Source organism: Taudactylus pleione, unplaced genomic scaffold (assembly GCF_031769625.1).
Source record: "Taudactylus pleione unplaced genomic scaffold, aTauple2 ptg000230l, whole genome shotgun sequence".
Taxonomy (NCBI): Eukaryota; Metazoa; Chordata; class Amphibia; order Anura; family Myobatrachidae; genus Taudactylus; species Taudactylus pleione.
The window spans coordinates 760,388-784,502 of record NW_028284632.1 but is presented as its reverse complement, the minus strand read 5'-3'; the positions used below and the strand labels follow the sequence as shown (position 1 = coordinate 784,502).

The following is a 24,115-nucleotide window of genomic DNA, read 5'->3' as shown; positions in this document are numbered from 1 at the left end:
ATAACAAACTTTTGGCTTAGGGGTGCCGTGAAAACAAGGTTGATGCACCAGGGCCCAGTGATTCAAAAAAGTTTGGGAACCACTGCTTTAGCCTATGTTCCCCTTTTATGTCAGCAGGTGGTAGCAAGAGAGGAGGTCAAAACATATATATGCAAACATCTTAGATACTCTTGCCCCCAATGAAGCAATTCTGTGTTCAGCTGAAGATGACATGTAGAAAAGTAGGTTGGCTGTCATTTATGTTTTTCAAAAAAATAAACCCTTCCCCCTCAAAAAAATAAATAAATGAAGCAATCCTCTTCTGCCTGAGAGATGACAACTTTATATCAGCATTATGAAGTACAAACGAGGAATATTGTTCACATTGTGCTGTAAAACGGATTCGTAGGAAAGCCACTGCAAGTAACACCTTTACCTGTCGCAGTTTGACCCCTGCCAGGAGCCAAACTACAATGAGATGGTTTCTGTGACCATTTAACATACAAATCAGTTTGATTGACTGACACCACAATGTACACTCCTCAGAGACAGATTCAGGGCATGTGTCACACACGATTATTTATTAATTGTCATCTTAGGGACTAAAGGGGTTTCATTCCTTGAAAATTATTTTGAGATAGGGGATGTGTAAAAAAAAAAAAAATAATAATTTTGGAAGTAAAACTATATACATATTTGCCTGTCTGGACTGCTGCTGTTGGAGTACACTTGGCTCATGTATCCTAGATTTCTGCAGATTAAGACCTTTCCCCCCTCCATACACTCCTGCTTTACATACGAGGACTGGCAGTGCACAGCCTCAAAAGCGTCACTAGAACTTCTAGATTGACCCTGCAGCTAAATATCTGGCAGATCTGGAGTAGGTTCTTGCAGAACAGAACCTATAACTAGAAATGCTATATGTATCAGCAACTACACTCAGGCTAGTTAGTCTGACTGCTCTTGCAAACCCTTAACGTCAGTGGCCACATCACTCATTAACATTTCCCATCTACAAACTAATTACCAAAAGACCCCCCCCCCCCCCCACCTTCGCCAAGAAAAAAAAAACCATAACTCTTTAAATTTATTTCTGTATTATTTCTTATTCCAGCAAATTAGAATATTCTAACATTTCACAAAGATATGGAAATAGAGGTCTTGTTTCTTTTTGGCCTATTGAACATTTTTCACTTTACTAACTGGGTCTCCGATGCAGAGGTGGTATGTATGGATTACATCAAGAGCATAATTGGGACGGATTGTGGCTTTAACTCTGACAATCTTATGTAAAATTCAACTCCAAGACCCCGTTGAACCAAAAGTAAGTAAGCAGCAACTTGCCAGCTGCTGTTAAGTCACAAGTCGCTTAATGGCAGGGCCTAACTGGACTCATGGTTCCCCAACAGCCGGAGAGTTACCGATAGCATTAACTTCTAGGACACTTTGGACCAGATGGGGTCTAAATTATTGGGAAGATTTCAAGTATCTTGTGTTGGTCTGTTATTTATTCAGAGTTAAATATTCACATCATGCATATACTTGAGGCACACACTGCAAAGAAATGCACCCCCCACCTCCCCAGCCTAAAAAAACAAACCATAAAAAAAAAAACACATTAAAAAAAAAAGCCTAAATCAGAAATAAATAACTGACATCTTGACCAAAATATATTCTTCAAATAAACCCTCACATTTTATCAAAGTATCTGACAATGAAAACGTCGTCCGTAATACTGTAATATCTCTGTAGAGCATTCTGCTCATCCTGTGGGCCTTTAGTTTATCAGTGTATGTAATTCTATATCATTTCCAGATTTTAATGATAAAAGTTATTTCTAGGATTTGCAAAATGGACAATTTAAAAAGTAATAAAATGCCAGATAAAGCCGCTTTCTGTGTATGGGGATTCAGAGATTTGGAGAAGGGGAAAATACGTAACAGAATGATGATGCTGAATATTTGCAAACTCCTGTATCGTTCCCAGCCAAGTTATGTGAGTTATCATAAGGGCGGATGACATACAGAGATGGTCTCCCTGTAAAGTCATAAACAGTCATCTTTATCAGACTAAAAGCATTAACAACTAATAGCGCACTGGCAGATGACGCGTTTTACAGCATTCTTGGTGTTTATTGGTTGCACTCTTATATATTACAGTACATCAGTGTTTGGGGAGTCATTTTCCTTACCTTGCTCCTTCGTACATTTTACATAATTATGGATGATGGGAAAACTTTGCAAAACATTTTTTTTTTCTATGACATTAGCGATGAATATGGCTGTGCAAATGTTACGCGCCCCTCATGTGAAACATATCTACCTAAATGAAGACAGTTGGAATTAGAACTAAGGGTGATTTGACTGTTAAATGATCATAACCACAATTCTAAATACAATTTGCAGCCAACCATCCAGAAAGAAATCGGGGCCATGGGTACTCAAGCTTTGGAATATAATAGATGTGGAGGGCTGACACTAGTCAAATGAGTTCTTCCCCCTTAGAAGTTCTGTTGCCTTACTTCAATCTAGATCTAGTCTTTACCCATATACACATACCCTGTGCAGACACATTATCTAAAGGGAAAGCATCAAACATGCACAGTCTGCTTCCTGGGTGTGGGAAAAGTAGCAAGAGTATACAGATAATCAGCATCGAAACGCGTGACACATTCCCCTCTCTGCAATCAGGAGTTATGGAACCCCTTTGGTGTCAGACTAGTGCACTCATTTGATCAGAAGCTGGATGACTTGTAATGTGTAGTATTTGAGATTTGTATTGGGATGATCTCCTGCACAGGATGAAACCCTCCAGTGTGGGGTCTGTTAGGGGCTCTCTCTTCCAGGTGGCGCGGGTACACTCTAAGAGCGGGGAGGTGACAGAGTATTTTTTTTAAAGCAGATCATCAGCTGCTTTCACAGTCCACTCTATGGAGACTTATTCCTTGGCTTCCAGGAAAAGTGTTTCCTGAGGGTACAGCTTAAGTTCCATGAGAGATCTGCTGGGATCCAATTGGGTGATCTGGAAAACAGAATTTGCATATTAGCTTTTAGTGGTGCAAATATTAAACTAACAATAATAATAATAATCTAACTGAAAAAGAACAGGTGCATAAACGGTAATAGGGGGATCAAAAATGGTATAAAAGTCTATGAGAATTTAGCAACCCAGCGATAATACAATACAATAGGTTAACCTGATTTAATCACCAGGTTCAGAGGAGCCATGGTGGACAGAGGCCCTGATTCAGAGCCGGACGCTCTGACAGAGCGCTCCCTCTGAATCAGGGCCGGGCTATTTTTTTTTTTAGAACGGCCTCCTGGCCACTCGCATAGCTGTGGGTGACCACCCACATCTATAGCGAGCGGCCAGGAAGATGGTCGTGATGGTCAAGACCATCGCGACCATCGGGCTTGTGGCAAGACCCTTGTGGTAGGGTCTCGTTGCTACAAGCCCCAGAGATATTTTGGCTCTAACAGAGCCGAAATCTCTCCCACTGACATCACTCATGATATCAGTGGGGCCGCCCCGCCCCCAAACGGAGGCGTTCACATGGGAACGCCTCCGTCTGGGCAACCACCCCCCCGGCCTGCCCACCAAAGGGGTCGTGCTGTCACTCAACATCGATAGCATGCCCCCTTTGGTACGAGACCTGGAGCGACGGCTTGCCCGTCTCTATCCGGGTCTCGCGCATGCGCAGTGGCTCCATCGCGCGCATCGCTCTGGGCCACCATCGACCCAGTTGCAAGCGCTCAGCGCTTGCGACTGGGTCTGAATCAGGCCCAGACTTAGTTCAAAGATGAAAACACTGGTTCTTTGGTGGACAGATATTTGCTGAATGTATTAGTAGCAGATTGTGATTTTGCAACCAAGTGTTCTGAATCACGAGCTTCCCAAATTAGTGAGTTCTTTTAGAACTGTGCACAAATTCTACCTCAGTTGAAAAAAGGGCAGCAGACTCTTGAGTAATATAGAAAACCAGTGATGGGACAAAGGCAGCTTCATGGCCGCATGGAGACCACAGAGTTTTCCACAGTACCTTCCATCTGACTTACGCTGGCAACCAAAGTTACGTGTCCCTTTATTCTAAAGTGCAGCTGAATGCTCTCCGGGCGGGTCACAGTGTATTTTCTTGCTAACAGACTGTGTATGTAGAGCTCATGGCAGAAACATGGCAGAAAGGTTAGTGCAGGGCTGATAACATTCCACCGAAACACCATTAAAAATATATAGGTATACAAGTATGAAATTAACTAGGCTCTTTAAGATAAGAATCTAACCCCCCCCCCGGGTACAAAGAAGAAGTCATGTGACTTCTGCTGACAGTGCTGGGAATGTGCAAAGAGACGGAATCTCCAAGCTACAGAGGTGTCATCACTCGGTTTTTACTGCAGTCGTGCCAAACAGCCCCCCTCGGCGCACCTGGTCCCGCAAGACACTGCTAGCATCGGGCGTCATTTTTATTTGCCGAAAATACATCTAAAGTCACAAAGCGATGCAACTAGGATCAGCATGATTCAGAATCAGCATGCAGTGTGCTAAAATGCAGCGGCCGCAGCTTTTTCTCCTCGCCAAATTCTATTTACAGAGTCCATTGCAAATAAATATACAAGTGTAACATATCACATTCATCAGCAGAGTTTCCTGGTGCATCCTAGTCGCATCGCAGTGCGACTTAGACACATTTTCGGCAAAAAAAGACGCCTGGCGCTAGCAGAGTTGCACGAGACCTGGCAGCTCAGTCACGCCAGGTATATCACACGGCATGGCATAATGAGGCTATCTAGGACACCTCTGTATGTGTATATGGGGAATACTGGCTGTACGCCACGCAGGCTCTTATACTGAACTACGCTAATACGAACACAAAATAAATGCTGGTGTGATTGAAAACTGTTTAACACTAAAATTAAAGGCAGGCATAAACAAAAACATCAAAACTACAATGAGTACATAAAAAAAAAAAATAGTTAGGTTTTGGCATATTTTGCACAAAATGGAGAATGAAATAATTCCCCAATTCCTATATATGTTTTAATTGCAGAGTCTCCCTACGGGAATTCTCTCCTGCAGAAAAGTGAGATGGCGTGCGCTAAACCATTGTCAAATGAGATAACATGAACATTCTGCAAAAAACCTTACAATCATAGTTTCATAACAATATACACATTAGTGTAAATATTTCTCTGCTGTTCCCTTTATTAAGCCTATTCTCAGATTCCATAATCATTTGAACAGGACTACCTGGATGAGGCGTCAGGGCCGACCGGTACCTATGGTCCTGTTAAAGCTACTTCACGCCAGCATCACTTAATTATGTGACATACAACAAGCAGGTGTGTAGAACGGGCACACAGAGGTGTAATTACCGGCACACAACCCCATCAAAACTCGGTTTACAAGCTCAAAGCAGCATAGATTATTGGAGATGGCCTTTTGCCAGGCAAAGTCAATACACTGCAACTACATAGAGTTCTGGATGCTGTGTTTATGAATGTTTATTTCCTGTTGTGATGTTTTTTTTTTTTTTTCCATAAAACAAACTGCAGAATTCAGTACAACAAATTATCCAACATGGGAATCGCTGCCCTAATTATCCAGACCGACTATTTCACCCATTCTCGTCTCGTTCCTGTGTTATGTGGTTAAATGAGCATACTGTTAAACTTAACCTTACATGTTGAAACAGCTGCTGGGAGAGGCATGGGAGGTGAGACATGGCAAAAGGACTTTGCTGCCGTGAACACCTATGACTGCTTTTAAACGTGGGATTGCAGCATTAACGAGTGCCTCCAGATGGGGCAGCAGCTAATTAGAGAGATGCAGAGCCTCAACCGCGCTCCGTGGCAATAATAAGGCTCTGGATGCCCTTTTCTCCATCTCTTTTACACTTTGGAGATCTCTTACAGCAGTTTCAGGCAGAAAGATGGTGGGTGCCATGAGAAGGGGTGTGACTGTTTATACCCTTGATTTCAGCTTGCCTTCTGTTTCCAATTCACCCAGGGATTTGCCGATTCGCCAATGTTTACACCATTACCCAATTACTGAATATGCGGCTGCTGCATCTGTCAACAAACAGAGCTGTTTGTCGCTTTGTTTTAGCGGCTCCTACCTCCCCCCCCCCTTCCTCTCCATCGTATGGCTCATTGTTCAGCTTAATTAGCATCCCATAACCTTCTGCATTATCAGACACCCTGATCTGCTATCCATAAACAGTTTACTTGTCACTAAGTCAGATTAATAATGCACAAACACTTAAAAATAAATTCTGTTGTTACGAGAGGAAGTGTTCGCCTTTAATGGCTTCACAACGTTATACAGCAAAAAACAAACAAACGCACTGTTTGGAGTGAGCAGGCGTAGGACTGCAAATAGAAAAGGCATAGGATGGGATTAAATGCAATACTAATAAATCTTATAAGCATGAAAATTAATGAGCATCCCTCACTAAGGACCTTACTGCTATAGGGTTACAGACTGCACTCATCCTGAGGCACAGTGCGTCTACTCAAAAATTACCTTACGCCCCCACGGCAGGATGTTGGGGTACAAGCTATGATCATTTTTTTTGTCATTTTAAAAGCACATGCTGAAATCTATCAGCCCAAACTTTGATTTAGGACAGGCTTCAGGACGTTTTAGCAGCATATCATGCTTCAGACATGCCTCTTTTTACTTAGAACAAATTAAAACTATAATAAAAAGATTCATTTTTTTTTATAAATGCTAACTGCAGGAGGGGAAATGCTTAATTTAATACATGTGTTGCATGGCTATACTGCTATATACACAAAGAAACCATAGTTAAAAGCTGCCTCATTCAAATCTTGCTTTGTAATGCCAAGTGTACTATAACATTCCAGTATAATTTGGCCTCGGAATGATACTTTTCTACTGCAGTGACTTTTTTTCATTTTATTATTATTATACTTCATCTGTCCAGCAATATATGACCAAATTAAAATGTGCTACATGCCAAGTGCTGAAAAGTTCCTGGGAGAAATATCACATACTGGTGGGATGTTAGCACGCAATGTGATTGGACACCTGCCACTGCTATCCAATATCATCATCCAATAACGTCCGGGAATGACAGCGCGTTTTACATTTATTTTGGGAGCTATTCTGTGCTAGGAGACACTAAAGTCTGTGTGTGTGTGTGTGTCGCACTCCATTTGAATACATGTATATACCAACAAAGGTGCTCAAAATAATATTGAACAAATTGAAAATAAACATAAGTAAGGGTATCAAAAACAACAACAACAATAATAATAATAATAATAATAATAATACAATTCTCCTGGACCCTGCTACATCAAAACTTACAAGGATTACAATATAATTTTTAGATTGTAAAACAGTTTAAACAATAATAGTTTTACTATGATTAGATCAATACAAATTTTGGGATGTGTTCTATGTGGCGCTGTGAGAGAGAGGAAACGCTAGTCTATAAATGTCAAATCATTTCACAATGGTTTGTCCCGTCCTGAATGAACGTATTAACTATCCTGGCTACAGCACTGTAACGAAATACACCAAAAAGTTAAAAACCATAAAAGACATGCTCTTAAAACCCCTGTAGCCTGGCTGGTAACTAATTCTGCGGCCCGTGCCGGGTGCCTGCTCTCCTGGGTGTCACGTAATACCGCGAGGTCTCATTACTTCATATTAAATGCTATTCCACATGGAAACCAACAAGCTAAAAACATAAGCCTGGTTAGGTAGCAATTAGTACACAATAAGAGAGGCATGTTTCAGGCAGCAGTTAGAGCAGCAAGCACCAAACAGCTGTGTTGTTGTTGTTTTGTTAGTTTTTTTTTTTTAATCAAGAAATAAAAAGGACAGTTTGTACCGTTCTCTCCTACACACTGTTACATCATAGCTCAGTAACTGTATACTCCACATCCTATAGAGACCGCCATGGGAACAAGCTGTGCCGGCTGCTGAAGCACACAATGTAAAAAAAATGAAATTAAAATTATTCATCAAAAAAGCTTAACTCCTAAAATAATTACCATAGCTTAGATGGGGAATAATAAAATGCCCTTTTATTGAGATATAAGCCAATGATTGGCAAACTGGTAGATATAAGCCTCCACCTGTTTTTTTTTTTTTTTTTCTAAATGATCACAAACAAGATAACATTTTATATTCTATTAATATACCACCTGTAAAAGGATTGGTGGTCTCCGCTGCCTCCTGCAGTGCAATTCTAGTACTGTTATTGTGAGACCCCCCCCCTCGTTCCCCACTGTGGATCATCACTAGGGTGCTTGTGAACTACCAGATTGGTTCATAATCACCAACAGTCTGCTCTTGTTGTATTACTATAGGGAACCATCGAGAAGCGTGTAAAGGCTCTGGTGCATGATATTCACTATATATGCCATGTGAAAGCTGCCGTAGCCAGTGGTGAGGAGACATTTGGGTACAGGGCTGCTGTCCAATGTGACATCCTAGCCAGAATTTCTCATCACTAGTGTGTTATAGTGGGGAATGTAAACTTGATGGTAAAAACATTCGTGTCATACACGATGTTAATGGCGACCCCCTCACCATGCCCAAACACATGTCTGCCCCCAAACCTTCACTCATATAGTGTGGAAGTGATACACATACAATGTGGCTTCATTTCTTCATCCCCGAGCGCAAGGGACAGAGAGCGAGCCAGGGACAGAGGGGCGGGAGAGAGCGAGCGTGGGACAGAGGGGCGGGAGAGAGCGAGCGTGGGACAGAGGGGCGGGAGAGAGCGAGCGTGGGACAGAGGGGCGGGAGAGAGCGAGCGTGGGACAGAGGGGCGGGAGAGAGCGAGCCAGGGACAGAGGGGCGGGAGAGAGCGAGCCAGGGACAGAGGGGCGGGAGAGAGCGAGCCAGGGACAGAGGGGCGGGAGAGAGCGAGCCAGGGACAGAGGGGCGGGAGAGAGCGAGCCAGGGACAGAGGGGCGGGAGAGAGCGAGCCAGAGAGCGCGCGAGGGACGGGAGAGAGCGAGCCAGAGAGCGCGCGAGGGACAGAGAGCGCGCGAGGGACAGAGAGCGCGCGAGGGACAGAGAGGCGCGCGAGGGACAGAGGGGGAGAGAGCGCGCGAGGGACAGAGGGGGAGAGAGCGCGCGAGGGACAGAGGGGGAGAGAGCGCGCGAGGGACAGAGGGGGAGAGAGCGCGCGAGGGACAGAGGGGGAGAGAGCGCGCGAGGGACAGAGGGGGAGAGAGCGCGCGAGGGACAGAGGGGGAGAGAGCGCGCGAGGGACAGAGGGGGAGAGAGCGCGCGAGGGACAGAGGGGGAGAGAGCGCGCGAGGGACAGAGGGGGAGAGAGCGCGCGAGGGACAGAGGGGGAGAGAGCGCGCGAGGGACAGAGGGGGAGAGAGCGCGCGAGGGACAGAGGGGGAGAGAGCGCGCGAGGGACAGAGGGGGAGAGAGCGCGCGAGGGACAGAGGGGGAGAGAGCGCGCGAGGGACAGAGGTTTAGGGCTCCTTGTGGGGACTTAGGGTTAGGCACCCCCCCGGGAGGTTAGGTTTAGGCTAGGGGAAGGGGACATTAGGGTTAGGCACCCCCGGGGGGAGGTTAGGGTTAGGCACCCCCCCAGGGGACTTAGGTTTAGGCGGAGGGGAAGGGGGGGTTAGGTTTAGGCACTTAGAGGGGGGATTAGGGTTAGGCAATGGGGGGAAGGTTAGGGTTAGGCACCCCTGAGGGAGGGTTAGGAGGTAGAATTAGGTTAGACAATACTTACCTTAGGACGATCGGGATTTCCTCCTCTGCCGGGATGCCGCTGTTGGGATTCCAACCGCCGGGCATGGGTCCGGCGGTAAATAATACAGATTCCCTTTGTGGTGCCACAGCTGAGTTTTATGTGTATGCTGCATATACTGTATCTGGTTTTACAATACTGCTTACTATTAATACAGATGTAAATAAAGGTTGTGTGTCCAGCGCTAACCTTATGGATCTGTGGTTATGGAAAACAGATGTGCTGCAATATGAATATAAAGGAAGCAAGTTATGTTAAAACAATGAGCATTTAATGGGGATTGATGATAAATTATATTGTAAATTATATGGAGTCACATTGCTCCTATGAAGAAATAAACAAAAGTCCAGACGCTGAGCGTCTTTATACCTTCAAATGCGTCTTATTCGCATATCGATGCGACTAGATAACACACGCAGCTTCTGCTAATGAAAATGATGTACAGCAAGGTAAAAAGACGCACAAAAAGTCGCTCGGCACTACCAAGTCACAACACGGAATGGCGCGACTAGAAGGGCTGTTTAACGCACAAGGAGGCTAGATGTATGTGGACCCATGTGTACATTTTCAGCCATCTTATTTTCATCTTAGTATTCTCAGAAAACACAATTAAAAATGTCACAGGACGTCATCTTAAACTGGGTACACACTATATGACGCGATGTGGCGACCAATGAAATGATACATATTGCGCGCCATGCACACTGAACGATACGACATACAATGGCTACACTGCACCGTTCATTGCATCGCCCCATCTCTCTCCCACCCCCGACGGATCGGACTATGCAATGTGTACAATATTACTGTTTCGATTAGCGTATAGCTTAAGAAGGTTGATGAGGATTCCGTTCCCACGCACATAGTAAATGACTGATATACATAACGCAGATATGGGACCTATTATCCAGAAGTTTGTAGCCACGCAATGTGTGCGCCTTAGTGATGTCACTAGTTTCTAGCACTTTGATAGGTTCCAATGTACATGAATATTGGTTCAGCATACTAACTGGCTTGATCATCTGTGATTTAGCAACAGGCACATATTGGGGCATGGGAATGTTCCCATACATGTTGGTGAAACAAGATGGCATATTGTATTTTAGGTTTAGTTGTAAAGTTAAACTAAGTGGCAACAGCCTTGTCTATTTCTAGGTTAATGTAAAATCAAGCAAACATGGACTACAAGGAATAGCGCCCCTAGAGGCCTGTAAATATAAAAGAACATTAGAATACATGCTTGGTTTTATCAACAAAATCTTTTAAAAACATTTTTTATCCAGCAAAGCTGCTGAAATGTCATTTTAGCATAGTATCTGTGTTCTATATACTTCCATGCAGACAGATAACAGCTGACAGACGCTTCATGTTTTGTACACAAGAGAAGCCGGGAAAGCAATATATTTATATTTTTGCAAACAGCCAGCAAGGCCCCTGCACAGATGGCGCACTGCTCGTCCAGCACCTGCACAGATGCAGCAGACTGACATTAAATTGAATTTTTGTATTGAGTAGAGATTTGCAGCACAGGTATTAAATTAACTGAAATTGCCATATGCTGCAGTAACTGATGCCCAAATACGCTCATCTCTTCTAAATTAATTTAGTGACAGTGAAGGTTGCCAGATCTAGCAAAATTAAAAGAAATAAAAACGCTGCTTATCCCACACTGGAGACGAGATTCTTTTCTGAATAGCTGAAGGTTAGGCAACATACGTGGCATGTGCTGAACTATCACTCCCAGCATGTTTCCCAAGTCTGTGGACAACTGAGCATTGTACTCTCTTCTCCTACAGCCTCATAACACTAGAGACATATACTCCAGGTGTGCTATAACACACAATGGGGTGTTTAATATTCAAACTTACATAACACCACAGCAGCCAATCAGATGTTTCCTTATATTGCCTAACTTGCTCTCAACAACTACAAGAACATTTCTGATTGGTTGCTATGGTTTACTGCAGCCTAGCCTAAGGTTTGTAATTGGTGAGTATAGCAATGTGGCATTAGGGGTTTTTACTTCATTTCAGCTTATTTTCTCTTGCATTTTTTCTGATTTACATTTATAGTGGTTCCCTCTTTACAATGCATCATTAATATAGCAGCATCTATATCCTATATGCCAAAGGGCATTAAAACACATTAATTCCATTACGTCACCCTGGCTATAGGACTGGGTTGGAACTAAGCCGGCGTTACAGCTGCAACCCAAGAGCAATAGGGCAGGGATCTGCTGGAAATATACAAAGCAAAAAAAATAAAATGTCACTCAGTTTTTTTAAAGTGTCTGTGGTGCCCCCCAAACAAGGACCGCCACTGACAGAGAGCTTGCAGCTGGCAGAAGCTTCTGGCTGCGGACTGTGATATGTGAGGAGTGTGCCATGGCTGGGTTTTCAGAAGCACTCTCCCAGTCTGACAGTCGCCTCCTCCTTCCCACCTAGGTAAATAGCATGCTGGGGGATGTAGAGTTAAAGATAGAGGACAGCACCCATGGGTGGACCTGGTGCAGTGCCCACTGTGGGAGGGTGGCAAGGGCATTCGTGGATCTTGTGTTGGCCCTGGTTACAGCCAACCTCCATAGCCTTCTGTTGGAAGATTGGACACTGTTAAAATCAGCAAAGGTGTCTCAATTGGTTTCTGCCAGCAACCAAAACTGAGACTTCCCTTCAACAAACCGCCACACGGGAAACAGTATAAAAAGTGGGATAAGTAAATAGATTGGACCTGTTATCTATAAACATTGGAGGCAGAAATGTTGTTGGCTGGGACCAATATTAATGAGACTGCAGCCTAACCATGTACTATGAACTAGCAATATCAGTGAGGCACTGTGTACCTTATACCTCAGTGTAGTCACTAGTTCCTAATGAACTGATAGCATCATATAGTGCTTCATCCCATAAAACGGCTCAGGTTCACGTTAAACCTAACGGTTAGGCGAGGGCGAGCGCTACTGCACCATGCGGCTTACTTCCTTCTTCTCTGGGTTACATGTTGCCAGAATGTTATCTCACTTGTTTGCTGGAAGTGGCCAATTAAATGGATTTAAGCAGATCACACCATTCTGAACACAGCAAACTGGTTTTAAATGATTAAGCAATGCCTTCAGCTGCAGGATTACCTTAAGTGACTTGTGTGCGTTCTGATCCCACCACGCAGGTTAGGCAGCAGATACAGTAAAATGCTTCAGGTTTACTTGCTAAAGTTTAGCAAGTTCCAGTCTACAAAGAGCACAGTGTGACTATATAACGTGTCAGGCATGCTTCCTGCTACTCGCACAGCACAGATCACATCAATGTGCCATGCAGCAAAGAAAGCTCATGTCATTATTGGTCCGTACAGCGCACTACAGAAAACAGCAGCTGGGTGCTAGGATCTAGTAGGGTTCCATATAGATCACATGGGGGAAACAATTGGCAGCTTGGACTTTTCCTTTAAGAAACGTTGTAATATCAATATTTCCATTTAGTCCTGCTAACTGACACTGTATAGCAAGTAGGAGCCTTTAGTCACAGGGAAACTGGGCATACTATAAAGTTTGAAAGGGGGCGGAGGGGGGTGGGAGAGATACTGCTGACCGTATGGGCTCGGCTAATGGACACACAGAGCAGAAGTTGGGAGAAAAACAAAAATATGCCTCTCTCAATTTACTAAACATCACCAACAATGTGAATGGCAATGTGTGATTGATAAGGTAATAAGGAACAACCGCTATCTGGCAGAGCACCACGGGATATGTGGTTCACAACCTATTGAAGTACCACGGTTGGTGCACTTCTGTACATATGTGCTCTGCCTTTAAAGGTAATCAGATATAAAAAAATAATAATAAAAAAATATATATATATATATATATATATACACATATATACACACACACGCACACACATTTCATTCTTGAATATATTGCCAGATTTATTGCTAGCAAACAAGTGTAAAGATGAAGCTGATCTTATACACCTGCATTTCATTGCATAAACAGACCCTTTTCTGTGAAGTCATATGAGTATTCTTAACTATGTGAGTAAGGGTTCCAGCCAATAGACAGACCGTAAAAAGGTTGGCAATGTCTAGATAGACAACAGATGTTAGAGAGGAACAAGAGGTAGTTAGGGACAAAAGGACGACACAGAAAAGGTGGATGAAGGTTGACAGGTACAAAAGGTCAACAGGGTCAAAAGGTCGCCACAAAAAATGGTTAAATTTTTTTTTAAGGGTTAGGCAATTGAAGGGACAATTAGAGTTAGGCACTTACCCCGATGGTTAGGGTTATTCACCAGGAGGGGGGGTTAGGGTTAAAAAAAAAAAAAAACTCACGTGGCAACCTTTTTACCTGTTCACCTTCATCCATTTCGACCGCTGTTGTCCCGGTCTAACATCGGTTGTCCATTAAGACATTGTCTATCTAATTCCTGTCCATCTTTTATACAAAACCCCTGGGTGAAGAGTGATTGGAAGATAAGAACTCGCATTTTCAATAATGTCAGCAGACGAGAAGGCCGGGGTTGGGAACAGCTGTTAATAAATGATCACAGCCATGCATGTACCCATACTGCTAAAAACATGTGAGTTTGTGTGTGTGTCTACTGCAGTTTCCAGATGAACAAACGAATATAAAAGCAATTATATTGTTTGGTCACTCTATGTAACGGCTGATGTGCACATATACAGGGGCAGAATGTTCATTGTGAAATAATAAAACCTCAGTGAGTGTCACCAGATTAGGCAGATCAGGTAAATCAGGTTATAACAGTAGACCAAACCCCCCAACACGATCGTTCACGGATGACATTACAATACGGTGTCACGAGTAGAGCACACCAGATAATTGTGTGACAAAGTAAAAAACGCTGCCGTCTCCTGGCAGGGAAAGGGTTAAAGAGTCCCTATATAATCACGCAATAAGCGCTTGCAGTTCTTGGCCTGCTGGAAATTGTATTCTTTCCAGTTTAATTATCGCCGGCTCTAAAGAGATTAGAATATATTACAGAGACATCTCGGAGCTTCAGCTGTATTAGTCATTTTTAAGCCTCTGGTGTTTGGTTCTGTATGCAGCTTGTAAATATTTTGTAAACAGTTTATTAATAAAATGATCTACAAATGAGTTGCTTCCTCTCATCCTAGTTTATGTAGCTGCTCATTTTAATCAGGAAAGTGGGCAGGTCAGACACAAGTCAGATTATCCAGACATCTGCTGTACCCGAACCCAACTTTATTACAGAAATCCCTTGTTACACCACTTCCATCTATAATGGCACCTCCTTTCACTACTGGAAAAAGGGGCTCAACAGATGGGCATTAAAGTACAACAATTCAACACTACTTTATTACTCGTGTGCCTTGGCTTTAGCTGGCGAACTACACATAATATAGGCAGATTATACTGATGCAGTTTCAACCTAGAAGTGGCATCAATCAAGGTCTGTGTGTATTCAAACATTACTTCTTTGTCAATATAATCCATTGTGTTTTTAATAATTATTATTAATCTCTGTTTGTATCAGACAGATATTACAATGTCATTGCAAAACTGTAGCACTGTGACTCTGGCAGGTATACATGTGAAGTCAATTTGGTTGTTCAAACTAACTGAACTGTGACCTGTTATTCAGACTTAGGGGGTCTATTCATAAAGAAAAGGGAATTGTTACTTTTCACAATATATCGCATTGGTTCAATACGATATATAACTTTGTTAAGTAGCAATTCATTCATGCGCCTTTCAGGCGTTGTGATCTGGTATCCAGGGGTCCTGTCTTTGGCTGCGGTCCAGGGTGAGCAGCCGGGAGGTGAAGGCAGGTCTTTCCTGTGCATGGGTCGGCTGCGGAGGTCAAGGGAGGCTGCAGTGGCTGCTGGGACATCAAGGGGGCGGAGCTAGTCCGGTCACTGCGTGGCAGAAGACAGGGATGTAAGCAACTTCCCTGCCCGCTTCGTGGCGGTGTTCAGATTACGCCATCCTGAGATGGCGAATCTGAACACAAAGGAGAAATGTAAAGCAGAGCTTTCCGTCCTTTAATGAATCGCACTCACCATACTAAAAGTATGGTGATGCGATTCATCCACTGAGAGGGGGTGTGGCTGGAGAAATAATGAACTACTCCACGGTAACCTGCTCTGTGACCTGCACCAAGTAGAGAAGAGCCCTGTTTTCCGCAAAACAAGACTTTTCTCTGCTCCATGAATAGACCCCTTAGGCCCTGATGTAGCATTGCATGAAAATCGGCTGTATGTTGCTGCCACCTTATTACATAGAAAAAATATGTATATTCGCTAGTATTCATCTTGGGGTGTGCTCCCTATGTGTATACCTGGGGCCTGATTCTAATGTGGGAGTATAGCACAAAAAGAGCAAGCAAATGTGTACCTTGGCAAAACTATGCTGCACTGCAGGTGGGGCAGATGGAACATGCTGAGAGGTTTAGATTTGGGAGGGGTGTGTCCAAACGGAGATCTAAATTGCAGTGTAAGAATAAAGCTGTCCAGCATTTGTGGGCTACATGCAAAAGCAGCCAGTATTTACTCTGCATGCAAAAAAAAATAAAATAAAAAATTATATACTATATATATTTGCACTCCTTGCTTTGCCACAAGGTTTGTCCACGTGCACAGTTACTTACTCTTTTTTTGCATTAGTCACACATCAGAATCAGGCCCCTGGCTTGGTACCAGTCATTGTCAGTGTATACTTGCACCTAACCTACAGCTTACAGCACACTACGTGCAAAAAGAAACAGGCTGATAAACGCACCCGTCCAAATCTGCATAGCCCGCAGTTCCATTGACTATGCCTTCACGTAACTTTACCAATATCAGAAGGCCCTGTTACATACGGCTCAGCCATGGCGCTATGTGCGATCACATCGTTCCAAAGCTTGTGCAGTGTGAAAACACACAAGATACACTCTGCAAACATTTCATAAGCTCAGCATCAGGCTGTTAGTGTAAAGTTACTGGATTTAACCAATTTGTTGATCAATGTGTACAGCAAAAATGGTCACAGATCGGGCAACCTAGCTGTGGTTATTGTATGTAAATGACATTGTTATACTTGGAAACAAGTGATGGTATCGATTATAATCACATTGTAATTATCATACAATCCTATCAATTCATTTGAAAGAACACACGCACAGCTGTAAATGAATGAAGTAAATCACTTATGGTGTTTCCCCGTTACCTCCTTTTGTTTCAATCACTGCTTTCTCGATATCGACTCACTTCATCAGAGCTCGGCACTAGAGCATCTGTGCACTTGCTCCCAAATAGGTAGTGTCAGAAGACTGAGAAACATCACCAGTCCGCACATGACAAGTCTGCCCCTAGAACACAGTGCTTGTACAAGACACGAAGAGCATAGGGGCAATGGGACAAACTTATCCTCTATTGCGTATGCAGAAGTACAGATGAGTTGTGTCTTTTACAGCTAGCATTTAATAAGATATTATCTTATGCATTTATTTTTTTGGAGTGCTGATTAGGAACCATGAGACATAATAACCCCACGCAGTTCGCTTGCCTGCCTAGGGGAGATACTTACATCTCTTCGTGGAAAGGTGCTGAGCAGTTTGAACTCCTGGCATGGGAATCCTTTGGATGCTACAAAGTTGAGGACCACCTGTAAGGGGTCGGCAATCAGGAAACGCCGCTCTATGAACTCCCCACTCGGTGTTCGGATACGCAGCTTGCTCTGTGGCTCACTCTGCTCCTCCTCTGGCTCTGGGGGAAGAGACTGTTCCAAGGAAAGCCTGATAGCCTGGGAACGAGACAAAGTGGGTCAATAAGCCTTCGTCAGCTCCCTTGTAACACTGAACCTAAACATGTTGCTAAACATCCTGGCACCCTGAATAGCCAAAACCTGTAATAGGGCCCATAGATCTGTGACTGATTGCCGCAATACCCCGTTCTGCTGACGGCAGAGTCGGGGAATCGGGGGATATAGTACATGTTGAATTTTCCCGACCCGCCTACGGATTGGCGATCATCGATGGCCGACGATTCATGGATCGAGTGAACGGGAATTGGGGATGTAGATATATGGGCTTTTTAAGGCTTGCAACGAAGTGCCTTTGAAAGTGCTAAAGACAGACAATCTTGGAGTAGAAAGACTTGGATTATCACCATACTTATGCGACAGGAAGGTAAACCTTTCTGTGCCACTACTGATGAACACAAAAGGAAACAGCCAAACAAAAGCAAACTTAAAACACAACATATTTAAACACATTTTTGAAAACACATCTTTGTATTTTATTTCTGTGTAAAAGATAACTTTAACAAATCCCAGTTGTAATCCAGTCCCTTTCCAAAAACACACCAATACATTACAGTGTGACGGCAGAAAACCTGCAGTTCGCGCTTATGTAACGGGTGTCGTAAACAGGCTTTGGACGCTGCCCTTACAAGTGATTAAGGGACAGGTGTCAAACACCCTCAGAAACTGTTGTCACTGTCATCTGTGTGCCAGGTGACAAATCTGTTTACTTCCCATCACTTAATGACAGCGTGCAGTACAGCTAATTAAAAGAAATCCTCCTTTTTACAAAACTCCAATTAGATCAGATAGGACTGCCTGAGAGGACACCTGATTTAATTGTCAGGACATAAAGGTTAACGAGGCTTCAGAGTGGAAGTGTAATTACTTGACTACCCTCAGCTCATTCAGGTCACTTGCTTTACTTTGAAGATGATTAGGTGAGAAAACAATCGCCTAAAAGTTAAACCCGTTCCTCCTATAACCAGTATTACATATCGGCCATGTAACACCACGCATCTTTTCCAGTATCCTTTGTCAACAAAGAAACAAGTGTCGTCTTGTTTCTGCAAGTGTCGTTTCCTTTGTTTTCAAAGCAGCAAGGATCCCAGGAAAACAAAACATCCACATACGCTTCACGCCAAAGAGATGGTGCCCCGCGCAACGGAAGACAATCTGGAAATGCGGAAAAGTCTATTCCTATTTAGATACGATAGAAACGTCTCTGTTACGTTTCTGTGCTTATAACGATAGATATAGATTGCTTTACAGTAGATATATGTCAAGCTGGCACAGAGACTGCTCTCTCATAACGTGTGTCAATTTACTTTTTATTTGTTCTTAGCCTAAATAACCTGCACCCATTTAAACCATTATCTAAGACATAAATACATACAGCTATGAGCAAAATAGTAATTTAAGATAAGATATGTTATTATTTAAGAAATATTCTAAGTGGAAAGTATGCAGGACTCATATTTTCCAATCTTATATTAAACAGTCAAAAGCAGCATGCAAGCTCTCACAGGCAGGGCCCTCCTTCCTCAGATCCCTTCCATGCTTCTCCTTGTATTCTGTCTCCCATTCCCTGACTGTGTGCTTGCCCTTTGCTGGGTACAGGCTCATTAATGTGATTTAAACTCTCGGCGATAGACCCAATTTGCCATTGCACAGCGGCAATTTGCAGCAATCAACATTGGCAGTTTTGCCTTGTACCCCATAGAGGTGCGCATCTTGTGATGATGTGGCTAACGTAATTAGCTGATAAGTGCGCAGCCGTACATTCCGGCGATGCCCGCCAGCACATTGTGCTGAATTGATTTCCTGCAATAGTCGAACTTTCTAATTATTGGAAAGACAGGCGGGTGCGTTAATGAGTTCCATTGCCTACACAAATCAATGCTAGGCAGAATGAAAATGGTATTCCTGGCACACTAGCAGTGATAAGCAGTAAGAGTGGAGTTCCTGGCAGCCCCTACGATACAAGGCAATAAGTGAGCGGATTCCCTGGCACACTAGCAGTGATGGGCAGAAAGAGAGCAGAGATCCAGGCATACTAGCAGTGATGAGCAATAGGAGAGCGGAATTCTTGGCACACTAGCAATGATGGGCAGTATGAGAGCAGAGTTCATGGCACACCGGTGGTAATAGGCAGTAAGAGAGCGGAGTTCCTGGCACACTAGCAATGATGGGCAGTAAGAGAGCGGAGTTCCTGGCACACTAGCAGTGATGGGAAGAAAGAGCAAAGGTCCAGGCATACTAGCAGTGATGAGCAATAGGAGAACGGAATTCTTGGCACACTAGCAATGATGGGCAGTATGAGAGCAGAGTTCATGGCACACCAGTGGTAATAGGCAGTAAGAGAGCGTAGTTCCTGGCACACTAGCAATGATGGGCAAAAAGAGAGCGGAGTTCCTGGCACACTAGCAATGATGGGCAGTAAGAAAGTGAAGTTCCTGGCACACTATCAGTGATGGGAAGTAGTAGAGCGAATTCCTGGCACACTAGCAATGATGGGTAGTAATAGAGCGGAGTTGCTGGCACACTAGCAATGATGGGAGTAATAGAGCTGAGTTCCTGGCACACTAGCAATGACGGGTAGTAATAGAGCTGAGTTCCTGGCACACTAGCAATGACGGGTAGTAATAGAGCGGAGTTCCTGGCCCGTTAGCAATAATTGGCAGTAAGATAGCGTACTTCCTGGCACACTAGTAATGATTGGTAGTAAGAAATCAGTAAAGCATCCCGAGACCATTCATGTGTGGGGTTGCTTCTCAGCCAAGGGAGTTGGCTCACTCACAATTTTGCCTAAGAACACAGCCATGAATAAAGAATGGTACCAAAACATCTTCCAAGAGCGACTTCTCCCAACCATCCAAGAACAGTTTGGTGATGATCAATGCCTTTTCCAGCATGATGGAGCACCTTGCCATAAGGCAAAAGTGATAACTAAGTGGCTCGGGGAACAAAACATCGAAATTTTGGGTCCATGGCCAGGAAACTCCCCACACCTTTATCCCATTGAGAACTTGTGGTCAATCCTCAAGAGCCAGGTGGACAAACAAAAACCCACAAATTCTGACAAACTCCAAGCATTGATTAGAAAAGAATGGGCGGCCATCGGTCAGTATGTGGCCCAGAAGTTGAGTGACAGCATGCCAGGGCGAATTGCAGAGGTCTTGTAAAAGTAGGGTCACACTGCAAATATTCACTCTGCATAAACTTTATGTAATTCTCAATAAAAGCCTTTGACACCTATGAAATGCTTGTAATGTTACTTCAGTATATCATAGTAACATCTGACAAAAAGGTCTAAAAACACTGAAGCAGCAAACTTTGTGAAAACCAATACTTGTGTCATTCTCAAAACTTTTGGCCATGGCTGTCTGTACACTAGTGCAAACATTGCCATTTTACAATTAGCTTAGTACTGCAGTGTTACAAAATCAGATTATTAAACAGAAATAGCAATAAAGACAAAATGAGATGAGACTAATAACTACATGTAACAGAGTTTTGTTTTTCGTCTACCATGACCCCAGAACGACGTACAGTGATCCCGATTTTTACATTTGATGTTCAATCTAAAACCCACATGGCCTCTCGCTTGTTTGTTCCATTGTTATTAAAGCACCTGTTTCTTTCTCTTGTTTTGACATTTTCCTGCTGGCTGTAATAACAGACGCTTTTATATTTACTGCGCCCGCTCAATTATATTGCAGAAGGATAAACAGTAGCTCATTAGACTCTCTTTCCTTTGTGCATAGAATTCCTATTTCCCCAATGTAGCCAGTTCCCCAATGGCGTTGTCACAGGACAGAGACTCACAATGACTATACTGAAGAATGGACCAACTTAGCAAAAAAGAAAAACAATTAGATGATGCCGGGCGTTTATAACTTCAGCATCTGAACAACCAACTCGGGGGCAAAAAGAAAGAGAGAGGAGGCTGCTTTCTCTGAATAGATCAATAGCCACATTTCAAATCTATGCGCTGAACAAAAACCCCTCTATGTAAGCAAACACAGCTCTACAACAATAGATTATGTGTAATCCCTGAACTTCAACTGCGGCATTCTTTAATAAACAGCATTGTTAAAAAATCGCTTTTGTTTTGAAAAGCAAATATCTATTATTTCCATTGCTGTACACTGTAATAAAAAGAACAGAGGTCCGGCTGCACCCTGAGACGCGGACTGGGGTTTTATAGTTTGGAGGAAAATATAGTTTCCAAACAGCCATTGTGAGGCTGGCTCCCTAATGAAAGGTAGGGTAACATAATAAATGCAAAGAGAAAGAATACCTGTTTGTTTTACTGGGAACAATTGCTTTAGGGCCAAAAGGAAAAACACAAAGGAAAAATACATGTATACAGTGCAGACTGTCCGAGCAGCCTCACATCAGACATGTGTCTAGTAAGGGAGGTTTATACAAGCCAGGTTCTGCCGTATCACACATGGGCCAAGTCTGCATCAGTGCAAAGTGGGTTTGATTTGATATCATTATTTTGTTATTTAATTTCCTTTCTGCTGAAATATGTTTTAGCGCAAAAATAAACTTCAGCTTTCAAGCAAAGTTAAACAGAAAGTTTTTCCCAAGTTGAATAAAACATATTCCCTTAACTTTTTTAATGATCTTTCCAATTGCCCCCTTTCTGTTTCCTACCACTTCCCGATCCGGAAATCTAGCACTAATGGGCTGAAGACTAAACAGCGCTAGTCATTAAGACAGACCAGCTTACGTAGGTCGCTGGCCTATCTAGTGTTCATTCTAGCACCCTGCACCTGTTACCCAGTGCAGTTCCTCTTTCCCGCCTGGGATGTCACACTCTATGCTCTGGTGCTTCTAGCACACTCCGCTGATGCAACAAACTGCTCAGATAGAGAACAGAGTGTGCTATAAGCAGCAGAGCAGACAGCGACACCCCATGCAGGGAGGAGGAACTGCACGGGGTTGTGACAGGTGCAGGGTGGCTAGAATGAACACTACTATCTGATACATCCGGCATAGAGTGGTGCAGTGTATTAAGAGAGGCAGCACTGTATAGAAAAACCTGGTTTACAGACATACAAGGATTGATTAAATTCTCAGCAAAGTGCCAACAGGTCGGCCAGAATGCAGGCACTTTGTGGCCACCAACATTGTCAAATTTATCAACCACCACACAGAGGTGTGTAATAAAATTAGAGAGGATGGGCTTATGCAATTGTCCCCGATGTATGCTGCGGTACATAGCCGATTGCTGAGTGTCCCTCAAAGTACCTGTGAACATGCAGACACAGTGCCAGCACTCCCTTCCATCAGTACTGTATTACTGGGTAGGAAAGTATTAATAATTTATCCGCCACTGCAAGATAATGCATTTTGCGTAAGCACGCCTTCATCCATGTCCACTTCTGTGGGGATAAAGTAGAATAGCAGGCTCTCTATAGCTTCCATATAGTATAGCTTCCAGGACAGTCCAAGACAGTGTTATGTACATAGTGGTTCCCAAACGTTCTTGAATCACGGCGCCCTGGAGTATCAGCATTTTTTTCACAGCACCCCATGGCTAAAGTTAAGTCATTCTGAAAAAATTATTAAATGAAGAAATTTGTTCTTTTGTGTCATCAGTAGGTTCAGTTATGTGGGTTGTCCTTCTGTTTGTCCATATAGTTTATGATTGCCAGCCATCAGCATTGACCATACATAATTTGAGGTTGATCCTGGACCTCCAACCCATGGCACCCCTGTAAGTGGCCCGCGGTTAAATGACACTTTACCAACAATATCGTACCTCTCTTTCCTCTTCCTGTTCTTTTCTGATCTGTTCCAATCGGTACTGTTCCGCCATTTCCCTTTCCTGGGCTTCCCTCTGAAAAGAAAAATGAAAAAAAAAAATAAAAAAGTTCAGGTCTTATGTTGCCATCACCAGGCACTTTTGGAAGTCTACAGGATTTCAATATATAGTTCCGTGCAGGCCCACAGACAGAAGAGCCCATGGGGCCTAAAGAAGGCCACTTACCTTTGCACGGTCGGCTTCTAGAGACAAGCGGTAGGCCTCATCCTGCTCCCGTTTCACATTTTCTCTAGCCTCTCGCTCATCCTGCGAGTAATATGGAGAGGATAGAAAAGTTAGGACCTCAGAAAGAAAATATTTTTAAAAACAATTTATACATAGACAAAGAGCTAAAATATGAGTGCAGCGAGCAATCACTTCAGCTATTTTACTGCCTACGCCCAAGAGTTTATTTAAGTAATTTGGTGGTTTTAGTGCCTCGCTGATGTCTCTTGTAACTAGTAAACTGATAGGCTCAACCCTTAGGAATATTGCTTCGGCAAACGAAAACGACTGATGCCTGACTCATAAATACTTAAGCAAGAAGTGTATTTTAAATCACTATTTCTCCCATCACCATAATTCCATACATAAAACAGGCTGGAACCAGAAACCAGACTATTTAAATAGGCCGCTCACAGGAGACCATCAAGTTAAATGGCTAAAATAATTATTATTCATTATAGACATTTTGGGAAGAATAGTCATTTACAGCTGTACTACAACAACTTGCACACAGGGCAATTATTCATATGGCTTCAGTGGTATGGCTCCATCTTTGCCTATAAAATGCTCTTGGTAGCGGCTACACTGT

At 43.3% G+C, this 24,115-nt stretch overlaps 1 protein-coding gene across 2 annotated transcripts in view; it reads right to left on the bottom strand.

The window, feature by feature from the left end:
- Window positions 1-299: 299 nt before the first annotated feature.
- Window positions 300-24,115, bottom strand: part of FAF1 (Fas associated factor 1) — a 305,642-nt gene continuing 281,826 nt past the window's right edge. For both annotated transcript variants that reach the window (XM_088479291.1, XM_088479292.1), the window contains 4 exons: window positions 23,488-23,568; window positions 23,260-23,337; window positions 17,271-17,486; window positions 300-3,000 (listed from right to left, as the gene is read on the bottom strand). In XM_088479291.1, coding sequence (XP_088335417.1) covers window positions 2,917-3,000; window positions 17,271-17,486; window positions 23,260-23,337; window positions 23,488-23,568 — 459 coding nt within the window. In that variant the 3' untranslated portion in view covers window positions 300-2,916. The remainder of the gene's footprint in view (window positions 3,001-17,270; window positions 17,487-23,259; window positions 23,338-23,487; window positions 23,569-24,115) is intronic.